Source organism: Copadichromis virginalis, linkage group LG15, assembly GCF_057382275.1.
Source record: "Copadichromis virginalis isolate Kocher_CV1m ecotype Utaka linkage group LG15, C_Virginalis_male_GT1.1, whole genome shotgun sequence".
Lineage (NCBI taxonomy): Eukaryota > Metazoa > Chordata > Actinopteri > Cichliformes > Cichlidae > Copadichromis > Copadichromis virginalis.
Window position 1 is genome coordinate 3,317,939 of NC_140632.1, and position 12,059 is coordinate 3,329,997.

The 12,059-nt window shown below is 41.1% G+C and overlaps 1 protein-coding gene across 1 annotated transcript in view; it reads right to left on the reverse strand.

The window, feature by feature from the left end:
• Positions 1 to 8,410: 8,410 nt before the first annotated feature.
• The window catches only part of LOC146691538 (uncharacterized), a 114,483-nt gene continuing 110,834 nt past the window's right edge, over positions 8,411 to 12,059 (reverse strand). Inside the window, exons 8-11 of the mRNA XM_085431367.1 lie at positions 11,556 to 11,733; positions 11,355 to 11,438; positions 9,827 to 10,103; positions 8,411 to 9,737 (exon numbers count right to left, since the gene is read on the reverse strand). Of these exons, the coding sequence (XP_085287493.1) occupies positions 8,974 to 9,737; positions 9,827 to 10,103; positions 11,355 to 11,438; positions 11,556 to 11,733 (1,303 nt within the window). The 3' untranslated portion in view covers positions 8,411 to 8,973. The remainder of the gene's footprint in view (positions 9,738 to 9,826; positions 10,104 to 11,354; positions 11,439 to 11,555; positions 11,734 to 12,059) is intronic.

Consider the following 12,059-nt stretch of genomic DNA (forward strand, 5'->3'; position numbering starts at 1 on the left):
TGAGCTTGGAACTCAATATTTGGTGTGAGTGCTTTTTTTTCTTCACCAGTCGAGCCTTCTTGTCTTTTGTTTAAGTATTCAGGAATAGTTCTCCAGGCTTCTTGAAGGACATTCAAAGCTCTTCTTTGGACGTTTCTGCCTTTTGGTCTGTTCTCTGTCAAAATGCTCCCACACTGCTTCAGCAATGCTGAGGTCCGGGCTCTGGTGGAGGCCAATCCATGTCTCACAATGTTCCACTGTGTGTTTTTCAATCAAGATGCTTTTAGTGCATTGGCAGCGTGTTTGGGATCATTGTCATGCTGAAAAATGAAGGAACTGGCAATCGGTCTTTGCAGAACGTATTGTATGGTGGAACAAAGTGACATGTTTTCTTAAAGACATGACTTTCAGATGCTGTAGATATCTTTTTAGGCGTAGCAGTCATTTAGTGCTCCAGTTGTCCAGTTCCCTGAACTTTTTAAGGGCAAACTGCACACTCCAATTTTCACAACTTAGGGTAGTATATATTGTAACTTTAGAAAAATATATCTGCATTTCATAGTATATATAGTATATATTATCAGAAATGGGAAGCACTTGACCTTTGCAACAGATCTAATCTGACAAAAAAAAAATACACTACTAAAATTGATAATTACTGATATTCAAGTGTCTTATGCTAAAATAAGAAAATATAAATAAAAATCTAACAAGACCTCAGTTGTAGAAAAATGCTTCCATTATTGCGCCACATTAAAATGAGCATTTTACCACATCATTTATTTCAGTTTCACTCATTTAAATAATGAAATTGCTTTAAAATGGAATATACTGTTGAACCTATTTACACGAACGGAAGAAGCTACTTTTAGTCGCTCCCTTTGTCGCAAGGGGTCACCACAGCACATGCGTGGCAGATTTTTATACCACATGCTTTTTTTTTGACACAACGCCCAAGAAATCTGCATCTCCTCCTTGGATTAAACCAGCGATCGGTCGCTTGACAGGCAGATGTGTAAATCGCTACACTGCTGAGTCACATGTGGAAAGAAAAATAGTGAAACTAAAAGTTAAGAAGTGGAATGAACTAATATGTGGATTAAATCATCCACAGTTTTGCCCATGCAATGAATTCAACATGTCTGCAGCTGTTCTCCAGTCAAACTGTGGTCGAATGAACTCCGACAATCTGCAACACAATTACATTTGAGTGGAATAAGGAAAACAATTAAACATACCCTGGTTAATACCTGGGAGCTATGCTGTTCAAGTGAGTTCAATTCATTGCACATTTCTAGCGCTGTGTGTGCCTCAGAGATGAAATATCAAAGGTAGGAACTGGCCCATCCTTGTGCATTATGCAGCTCATCCAGCAGATGGCGCTGTAGCTCAGCAGATGTTGCAGTTTTACTTGCGTAGAGTGGACCAGACAGTTGAGAACTATAAAAGAATTGTTTCAGCACACAGTTCTCCACAAAATGAGCTTCACACGTTGGCATTTTAAAGTCTTCTTCGTAGTATGAACAAAATGTGCCGAACTCAACACCCCTGACTTATGTGGCTCTGCTCTCTCTAACAGACTTCATTAGTAATTGATGTGTCCTTGCATGCAAGTTTGTCTGATAGCAAAAAGTTTGTGTGTTTTTGGTTTTTATCAGCTTTGCGCTCACAGAAAGACTGTAAAAATAAATCTCACGGGGAAGTTTAAGAGGCAGAGTACTGATTGAAAATGAATGAAAACTTTCAAACAAAGAGAAATCTGAAATGCTTCAAGTCATTAGGGCAGCTGCCAGAGAACATCAAAGAGGCAGAGTCTGTGGCAAGTTTGCCTTTAATAAATGCTTGTAGCTCACAGAGCTGTATGTTTGAATGTGGAGGCGCGTCGGGCCGGCCTCTCCATTGTGCATAGGTGCTGAGTCCTGCCTGTCAAAACAGCTGGCAGCTCCCCAAGATCTTTTTCACGAAGCAATGATTCATTCAAACAAAGAGCAAGCCGGGGGACTGTTGGCACATTAAACACGAGATCAACTTGATTGTCTGGGAACAACGGCCTGGTTGCAGAAGTGTTACAGAAGAGTGGGGGGGAATAAATTACAGATGATCACTCATTTTCAGTCGATCATTTATACCTATTAACATCTGTGCACCAAACGAGTTCCACACTTTATGGAGAAATATATTAATCCTTTAAAATCTCACAGTCTTTTTGCTTGAAATGCTAAAAAAGTTTAAAGCTGGCCTCTTTGATAGCTGTGGTGGATTCACAGCATTAGCAAACTGAAATGGTAAATGGCCTGTATTTATATAGCGCTTTACTAGTCCCTAAGGACCCCAAAGCGCTTTACATATCCAGTCATCCACCCATTCACACACACATTCACACACTGGTGATGGCAAGCTACATTGTAGCCACAGCCACCCTGGGGCGCACTGACAGAGGCGAGGCTGCCGGACACTGGCGCCACCGGGCCCTCTGACCACCACCAGTAGGCAACGGGTGAAGTGTCTTGCCCAAGGACACAACGACCGAGACTGTCCGAGCCGGGGCTCGAACCGGCAACCTTCCGATTACAAGGCGAACTCCCAACTCTTGAGCCACAATCGCCCCAAAAAAGACCAAGAAGTCACAAAGAAAGAAGCTTTAGTTTCCTGAACCTAATCCTAAAGCAGGGGACTTCTGCTGGGTCGATCCATGTGCTCAGTCTTCCAGTCACATTATTAATATTGTCAAAACGTGAGTCCTTGGGGCCACTTTCTGAAGCCATGAATTTTAAAATCATTTTCAGTGAAGAATTCTTTTAGACTGAGCTGAGCTCTAATCCATTAAACAGCACAGCTTCTGTGGGACCAGGTGGAAAAAACTTTGTCTTTAATTATATTTGCTAATGAATGAGTAACAATTACAACTGCACACTTGATTGTTCTCAAATCCACCCAGGAACATGTAAAACAGATAACTGACTAATTTTAACTGTCTGCTTATTAGAAACAAATGTATGGACTTTTACTAGGTTGACATAAACTGTGCACCTGTAGCGGCATCTCTTACTGTTTATGAGTGCCAATAATATTTTATAATGAACAGTTCACTTAAAATATTGTTTTTATTGGCTTAGATGTGATAAAATGTTAGTAAGTTTGAATGTTTAGTGAATATAAATGTAAATGACGACCTCTAGAGAGGAAGCTTTTTTCATGTCATGTTTTGTTATGTAGATGATGAGACACTTTAGTAAAAAGATTTCATTAGCCTTTATTTTCATTGCAGGAAAGATAAGCGAAGCTTTACATGGCAGAGAGAAGTTAAAAGACTGAAGTGATTCTCACTGAACCCAATTCAGATATTAAAGGTGTCTGTCCATCCATCCCTGACCTTAAACTTTTACAGTGCTGTACTGTAGGATTTTGATGTGCTTCATGGACAAACAGGATTTTCTCCCCATTCTCCGATGATCTACCGCGCTTTGAAAGTCGACGTGTGTTTAAGCTGAGGGCGGCTCCCACGCGCCGAGGTTAAAACGTCTCTGGTCAGGACGTCCTTTAGTGAATTAGCTGGTGTTGATGCCCAACTGACAGTTAATCAGAGGTGGCATCAATTAAACTGCCCTGGGCTCAGGTTACTGCCCTGCGGTGCTGGGCGTTTTGTGCACCGCTGACCCCCCGTGACTCATATACGGACGCTCACGGTGAGCAGCTGGAGCCCAGTTAACCACCGCGCCACCCTGGACTGTTCCCGGCCCTCCACTGCGAGGTGACTCTCAATTATGGATGACCATCATTAGAAACTAGACACGCCGGAACACAGGGTTACCCAGACTGGCACACACAGGCGCGCACGCAAACACCGTGATGGACACAGCGATTATGCTCAGAGACACCCAAGACTATTGAAGTGCTAATGGAGTAACACCATCCATTTCATTCCATAAGCACTGCACCTGTAACCCCTGTGGCCTCCAGCTCACCACCAGTTAGTATTTTCCATATCAGTGTCATCGTTACTAGCAATTTAAAAATCTGTGTCATATCATGATATTCGAGGGGGGGTAGCTGAGTGGATGAGTTCTTCTCTTTCATACATGATAGCGATACAATATTCTTGTCTATTGTACATATTTGTGGTTTTGTATCAGCTCTTAATCCTGCATTTGTTCTGGGATCATCTGGGGACATCTCTCATCAGTCATTAACAGATGAACTGAGCTGTAGACTGTAGACGGTGGCATTATGCGTTCACAGTGTACGCGCACGCAGGCGCACGCAGGCGCACACACATACGCAGACATGAAGGCTTCAGCTTACAAGTACAATCAGGGTACGTTAGGTTTTTTTGTGGGCTCTTTTCTGCAGCTTTTAAATACACGATTCTCCCTCAGGATTAGTCTGCACGGAGACAACTTTTTGTGCACAGACAATCAAAAGCAATCTAACGAGACCACATTGTTGCATAGCAATTTAGTAAAGACAAAGACACTGATCCACAGAGGGTGGTGTGAACAAATGCTAGTTAAGACAAGAAATTTACAATGACTTTATAAATGGGTACAAAGACAAATGAGGAAAGAAGGGAGACTGGAGGGAAATAATGAGTGAAAAAAAGATTTAAGACACATCTGCTGGGTTCAGAAAGCTCACGGCTGCTGTTTCTAATGCTTCTCTAATATTTAACTAACTTAACAAAAAACAGCAAACATCAAAAGAAGTTGCAGGGAGACAAGTCCAGGCATGTTTGATGTCTGAACAATTTTAACTAAATGAGCACACATGACTAACTGCCCTTGACCACAAGCAACCATCCCTATAGCATCTTACCAAATGGGCCATAACCTTCAGGTGTGTGTTATCTCAGATATTCCCAGGATTGGACGTCCCAGCAAACTCACTTCAAGGTCAGATTATGCAATGCTTTTTAAAAACTCAGGAGCTGCATCTCAGCAATCGCTGCTAAAGGTGGTTCTACAAGTTATTGAATCATGGATTTTACTTTTCTTGGGACTGCACAGAGTCCTGAGAAAACGTTCTTGTTCTCACGACTGTGCTTGCAGATGTGTTTACAGACAGCTTTAAATATCACTGAACAGCAGCTGAATAGCATCTTTTTGTGGGTACTCACCCTCTTCATCAGCAGTATGTAAGCATCTGCTTGGGTCCGGTGGCCCTGAGAGGCCAAACGGACTGCAACTTAAGACACCAGCAATAAGAAAAACGCTGCAAAAGCACACAAAACACAACGGAAATTGGAAAAACGAAAACAGAAATAGGAAAAAACACTAGGGAAGTGTTTCTGGGGAGACAATAACCCGACGGAGCAATTGCAGGAACCCAAAACATGGTAGGTGTGTTTTATCATGATTCATAAAATACTGATGATGGATTTTTAGGCTAATAGTTAGGCTAACACACTTACCTCTCATCTTTTCTTTCCTCACAAGAGTGATAGATCCTCCACTTCTTTTAAGTGTCTCCCAGCGCAATTCTTAGCATATTTTGGTTCCTGCAACTGGTCCGTCGGGTTATTGTTTCCCCATAAACACTTCCCTTGTGCTATTGGCAATCTGTTTTTCCCTATTTCCGTTGTGTTTTGTGTGCTTTTGCAGCGTTTTTCTTATTGCTGGTGTTTTATTAAGTTGCAGTCTGTTTGGCCTCTCCGGGCCACCGTATCCAACAGATGTAAATGTCTCAGAGACCTTATATTACAGCTGTCCATAAAGCATGTATAATCCTGATCTTTTACTATTTCCCATTCCACTTTCAGAAAGTGTGTGTAGTTAGTGCAAAAGACCTCACAGAGCTTCACGTTGACCCTCGGATGTCATTCTGACCTAAATGGACCCTTTTATACCACTGGTTGTGGAAAGTCTAACTTTTCCTGCATGAAGCCAGTAGAGCTTGAACTCTATGTTCTCTAACATCTTTGAAAGCCTTTGTTAATGGCATGATGCTCATCACATGACATTTCCTGTGGCATGCATGCAAATGCAACGTTCCAGTAGCTATGGATACATCTGTAGGTGCAGCATGCATTTTTAATTGAATTTCCATACCACGTTCATCCAAATTGTTGTGCGCATGGTTTATTCAGAATCAGTGTGACTGAAGTCATTTCTAAACGGGTGAGGGTTACCAATGCTTGTTTACTCACACCAACATTTCCAGCATCCAAAACAAGCATTATGGATCTTTTTATGTTAATTTAATCCAAAGAGCTAATATAGTTTCATTATAGAGTTATACTGAAATAACATATTTTGTTTTCAATGTTATGCACCTTTATTTACATAGGCTTACTTTACTTGGCAGCTTTACTGTTACTCTACTATTGTACAGCTTGAATGTGTGCTCATGTCTGATAACAGTATCAGAGCTTACTGGTTCATATCACTGTTAAGTAGCCAGAGAGGTAACTGGAGTTCGAAATGTATCCAGCTCAGTGGGTTCAATCTGTCCATAGTGGGCACACACAGAACATCCACCTCACCAATACACACACTCGCAAACAAAAGTATCAGATGACGGTCCCTGAATTATTGAGAGCCACCAAGCAGCAACCAGATTCTTCTACATCTTTGTCCTGAATATTAATGATCCGCAGATCCTAGACTTGGGGTGGCACAAGCCAGAGATTTGGGGAGAAAACATTGCTGACTTTTTAAATATACATTTATTTTGCCCGAAACACGAGAATCTCAGGTTAAACCTCACTAAATTTCGACAACCACTAAACAGCTAAATCGGGTGTCAGACGTAATCAGACGTAAACACAAAGCGCGGACCCGACGCTTTCTCACCCGACGGCAGGTACACGGACACGCCGTCGGGGCCGACAGCTCACTGATTCTGATGCGTCGGCGGGTTCGCGCTTTGTGTTTACGACTTTTTTGTGCTCGAGTCTGAAGCTGCAGGTTTTATCACTCTCCAACCAAAACTGATTGAACCAGCAGCCAAAGACGATCCAAAACTGCGCTTCAGATTTCGCTTCACATAAATGTCCCTCTGACTTTTGGTGTTTTGCTTCCACCATGATAAAATCACACTTCCTGCACCCTTCAGTGTACTTCAAGAACAGTTTCCCATCTAAAAATCTGTTTTCTGCATTATTGCTTGCTTAAATTTAACTGACTTCCCTGAAGAAAGTCTCATGTCTGCTGTTCAATACTAAAGAAATTTTAACTTTTTAAAATGATGCAAAATTGAAAAATGCTTAGCTGTGTTTCTAATCAAACCTTTGTAACGTTGCTCTGCTTCACTTCAGCAGCATCAGGTAATGTTTATATGTTGGTTCATGGTTTTCTTCCGTTTTTGTTCTACTGCAGAATATTTTGAAGGTTATCTGCTATAAAAAGCCAGGCCGGGAAAATCTCCTTCATCTCCTTCACAGGCATCTGCTGTGATGCTCACACCTCTGATAAAGTCTCGCAAGTGTCAGCTTTCTTTTTATAGATATAAAAATATGGATATGTACTGATAAATGATCAGAATTATAATGCTTCTGACTGTCTGAGGCAAAATTTCTCTGATTCAAATTGAATCGACTCGTGGATCAAATCAGAACCTTGTGAATCAGAGTCTAATTGATTCTAGAAATCAGTGACGATACAGCCCTAATGATAGCTCTGTATATGAAGGTGCATTCAGAACAACAACTTTGTGTCATGTAAGAGCTTAAATTTTATGATTTTAAAGCACAGTAACCTTTAGCATCTGTCAGCCCGATACTAGTCAGGGCGTAAATCATATGGGTGCTTAGTGCCTATAATTTTACCATAATACAGAAACTTTCTGTTTGTCTGTGAACTCCTACTATACAGGAGTTGAACAACCGAAAATGGCGCACAGGTGCACTTCCAAGTCTTCTCATCTTTGCATCAGTAGGCCCCTGAAGGTTCTTATCTAGATCAGATATTATGATGTCATTATGTTGCAACATGATAATATCACAATACACTAAATTGTGTAGTCATTATGCACTTACAGCACCTTATAATAGCATTTAATTTCATGGCAATAACGTCTAATTTATGACCGCAAAACTTGCATGATGTGTTATGATGTTATAATGTTGCCTAAGAACCAACTAGCAATTTATTAAAATAATAGACATATACTTGCATATACAATGTATTACCCCTGTGCTTTTTTCTACTACCCTTGTCAAGCTTGACTATTTGATTGGCAAGATATTCGTCAATCAAATAGTCACAAACTGATATTTGTTTGTGCTCACAAACATTTTTTATTCCTCTCACCAAGTGAGACATTGGTCCAAAAAAAGCACGACCTGGGGCCGGATAATCGGAAGAAGATGGAGTAAGAAGAGTTAAAGATGAATCTGAGGGATAGATTATTTCCTAAATTAGATTTATAATATATTTCTTGTTATGATCATCATGTTTTCATATTATCACTTCTTTTAACCATGATAATGGTTTAGTGTACATCTGACACAGACCACAAAATAAATAAATAAAAATATTTGTATTCTTTGTGTGACTGTTTTTTTCTTTTCTTATGGCAACAATAACTTTGAAAAAGAAAGCACATAAAAACATTAACCAGTATCAAGGATTGCTTTTACTTTCACTGTCAGTACAAAAATCTATTTCAGAAGAGTGAATACAAACAAAGCAAAAAAAATCATCATTTTAAATTCTGCCTTTGACTTTGTGTCAGTGGAGATCAGCACGTCGAAATTCAAGAACAACATGCTTGATAGGTGCTCAGCCAAAGTCTTGTTGATGGACACTGGAGTTGTATGACTTATTGTTAAGAGTTGAAAGCTTTGGCACTGCAGCACTGACCCTGCTGGTGAGAAAAGGCATGAAGAGAACAGCAGAGTGAGAAAGTAATATCGTTAGGATTGTACTTTTCTGTAGCTGCCATTTAAATCTGTTCCAAATAACTGTTGCTCGCTATTATTTCTGTTGACACCAGTATTTACTGAATACTTCTTTAGTTACTGTCCCTGAAATACTATCAGATCCTGTCATCTTTGTGTCAGTAGTCCATGCTGTGTAGCTGACTCTTCCTGTCAGGTTTCCCCTGCAGGCCTGCAGAAAGCAGTGGAAGGTTCAGGTCTGCCACGCGACGCTGGAGAGACGAGCGCAACTGAATTGAGTTCCTCTTGGCTCCATTTATCCCTCCTGCTACTCTCTCTCCTCGTGCTGCAGACAGCTCTTTCCTCCTTCCCCTCTCCTGCCTGAGGTTCTTGAAGACCAGAGTATGTTGTCTTTGTGAGGGGAGAGCAGGAGGTTTAGACCCATTCACGAGGAGTCTCGGGGGCCCGGGTCGGGTCAGCCCTGCCCATGTCATCTTCCTTCCCCGCCCGTCTTTAAGCGCCACGTTGTTGAGGAGTGGGAGGGGGGAAGAGGGCGATGTCTGTGACGCCTCAACAGAACCCAAGTGGCCTCTGTCTGAGGAGTGTGTGGTGCGCGTGTCAGTGTCCAGGAGCGTCCTGGGAGACGTGCCGTTCTTCTCGGATGAATAAAACGTCTGCAGCTTCTCCAGTCGCTCATTGATGCTCAGGTGATTAGAATCTTCCTGGCGTCGGGTGCCTTTGAAGCAGTCTGACACGGGGTCTGCAGCACCATCTGACTGAGTAGTCCTGAGCAGGTGCGTATTTCGGACTGGTCTTGACGTGCTAGTATCTCTGATTGGCTCTGCAGGTAAGGGAACTTGGCAAGGGGCGGAGTCACAGAGTTGAGATGTGGAGTTTTTAGGAGGAGAAAGGTGGACGAGTTCCCGGTCTCCAAAAACAGTTACTAAAATACAACGAGATAAAAGTATAGTATAGTTGACATTGTATTATACTGTCACTGCATGCAGCATTTGTATTTAATGCCCTCCTCACCTTCTGCAAACAGTGTCTCTCTGGCATCTAAGGTCTCCTCATCAGTAGCCCTCTCCTCTGCAGACAGAGGTGCAGGGGAAGGAGAGGGGAGATGAGGGGGTAAGGACGGAGAGGCAGAGTGAGGAAGCTGGGGTAGAGAAGGAGAAGGTGACCGATTCTCGTCACCCTCTCTGTGCAGGTTCTCAGTCCTCTTTCTGCTGCTCTTAAATTCACTTGCCTGTTGGTTCCTCAGAGGCTTGCTCAGCTGCTTCAAGCTTTTTTCATTGGTTGGTTCATTCTGAAGGTTGATCAGTGATTGGTTGTCAGGATGATGAAATATAAAACCAACAATACATGTATGATACTGAAACACACTACCTGACACTAGTTTGTACCACAATGTTGCCTTAAAAACTAAAAAAAATTAAAGCCAATGCAAAAAGCATTGCATTATTTAGGACATGGCTACTTTGATTGACAGGTGGTTGCTGCCTCTATCTTTCTGCCCGGTTTCAACTCTGCAGTTTTTGATTTTGATTGTACGCGTGTGTGGTTTCTGGAGTTTTTAGTGCAATTATGTAACAGATATATATAATTCGACTTGATGTGTTCATGTAGAGCCAATCGTTGAAGAAGTCTGTACAAAAGAGATGGTGAGAGAAAGGCTGCATTTTGTGTTTTAAGCAGCAATAATTAGCAGCTGTTTGTGTCTGTGGGGTTTACAGAAGCAGCTTGTTAAATAAGCTTGTTGGTGTTAGCAGATATGTTAGCATGTGATCCTCTAATGATAATCACTTTAAGCATATTTGCACTGCACAAGACACTAAATAATGTGGATTGCACAACACTGGTCATTATATTCTTCATTTCCAGTTAATACTTGTACAGCTGCTGTTATTGTGTATATATATATTTATATTTCTTCATACATTCTTATATATTTCTATACTGTGTATTGTGTATTTTGTTGTACAGTTATTTTATTTTCAACTTTAATTCATATATTTGATCTTATTCTTTCCCAGTTAAATTTACCCTTCATTCTAATTTGTGTTGTGCAGTTATTTCATTTTTAACTTTAATTTTTATATTTTATTTTATTCCTTCCTAGTTAAATTTACCCTTTTTAATTTTCATATTTATTTCCTATCTTATTGATAGCCTTTCTTTTTTTCTTTAGGCCACGAGCAGTTGTGTAAGCATTTCACTGCATATCGTACTGTGTATGACTGTGTATGTGACAAATAAAATTTGTATTTGAATTAGAATTTTGAATTTTAATTCTAGACTTTAGTACGGGTCCAAAAACCAGCTGGTAATGTCCGTGTTATATACAGTCTATGTGAATCAAATGAATGAGATGCATGGTCAGTTTTTCTGTGTGGGCTGTTTTTGACTTATATGTTCCTTTATTATGTACTGTAAGCACACATGAGTGGCCCAAATTCAGTTTATACTTAAAATGGATCAAAACTTTATCTGACTGTTGATTGAACCAATATGTCAGGGAGAGTAATAATAGTAGTGAGATGGGCGACCTCAGCATTACCTGTTGTGGAGTCTGGGATTCACTGTTATTCCTCTCTTTCCATGTATTCTTGCTGGGAAGACTCCAGTCGTTATTCTCTAGCTTCTGACAAATTAATCATTGTTGATGCCAAACCATGAATATATCACTTGTACTGATGGTTTTTTGTGTTTCATGTTTTCAGGCCTTTGTGTGTATATCTGTGTGTTATAACGGGAATACCTTGCTGGCTTTGGCTCCTCTCTGACTCCTGTTGAGTCGGCTGAGCAGCAGGTGATAGGAGGCCGTGAGGGCCGAGGGTCGGTTGGTTGTGACCACGTGTATGATTTCAGAGAGGGAATATCCCAGTGTCTCTGTCATGTATTCTAGCACGGTCGAGTTGAGATCCTCTGAAGACAACCTGGAAAACAAGAGAAAGCTTTGGAAAAGGCTCACAAATGAGAAATAGAAGGAAGAAGAAGAAGTGGCTCTAACAGGCCTGTGTGGCAAAGAAAGACTTGGAGCTGAAGGATTTTTGGAGCAGGGCTGCAACGGCTCTCGCTCACAGACTGTGGCATCATTCCTGCGGATTTCGGAAAACGCATTATTTCCAGCAGGAGCCATACATGATTGCATTTCCATTCTGCGTAAAGTGATAAAAGCTTTTTAGTTGTGCTATAATACACAAAGCTGTTACACTGCAGACCACAAAAATGTTCATTTTGTTCTCAGACACGCAGTGATTTC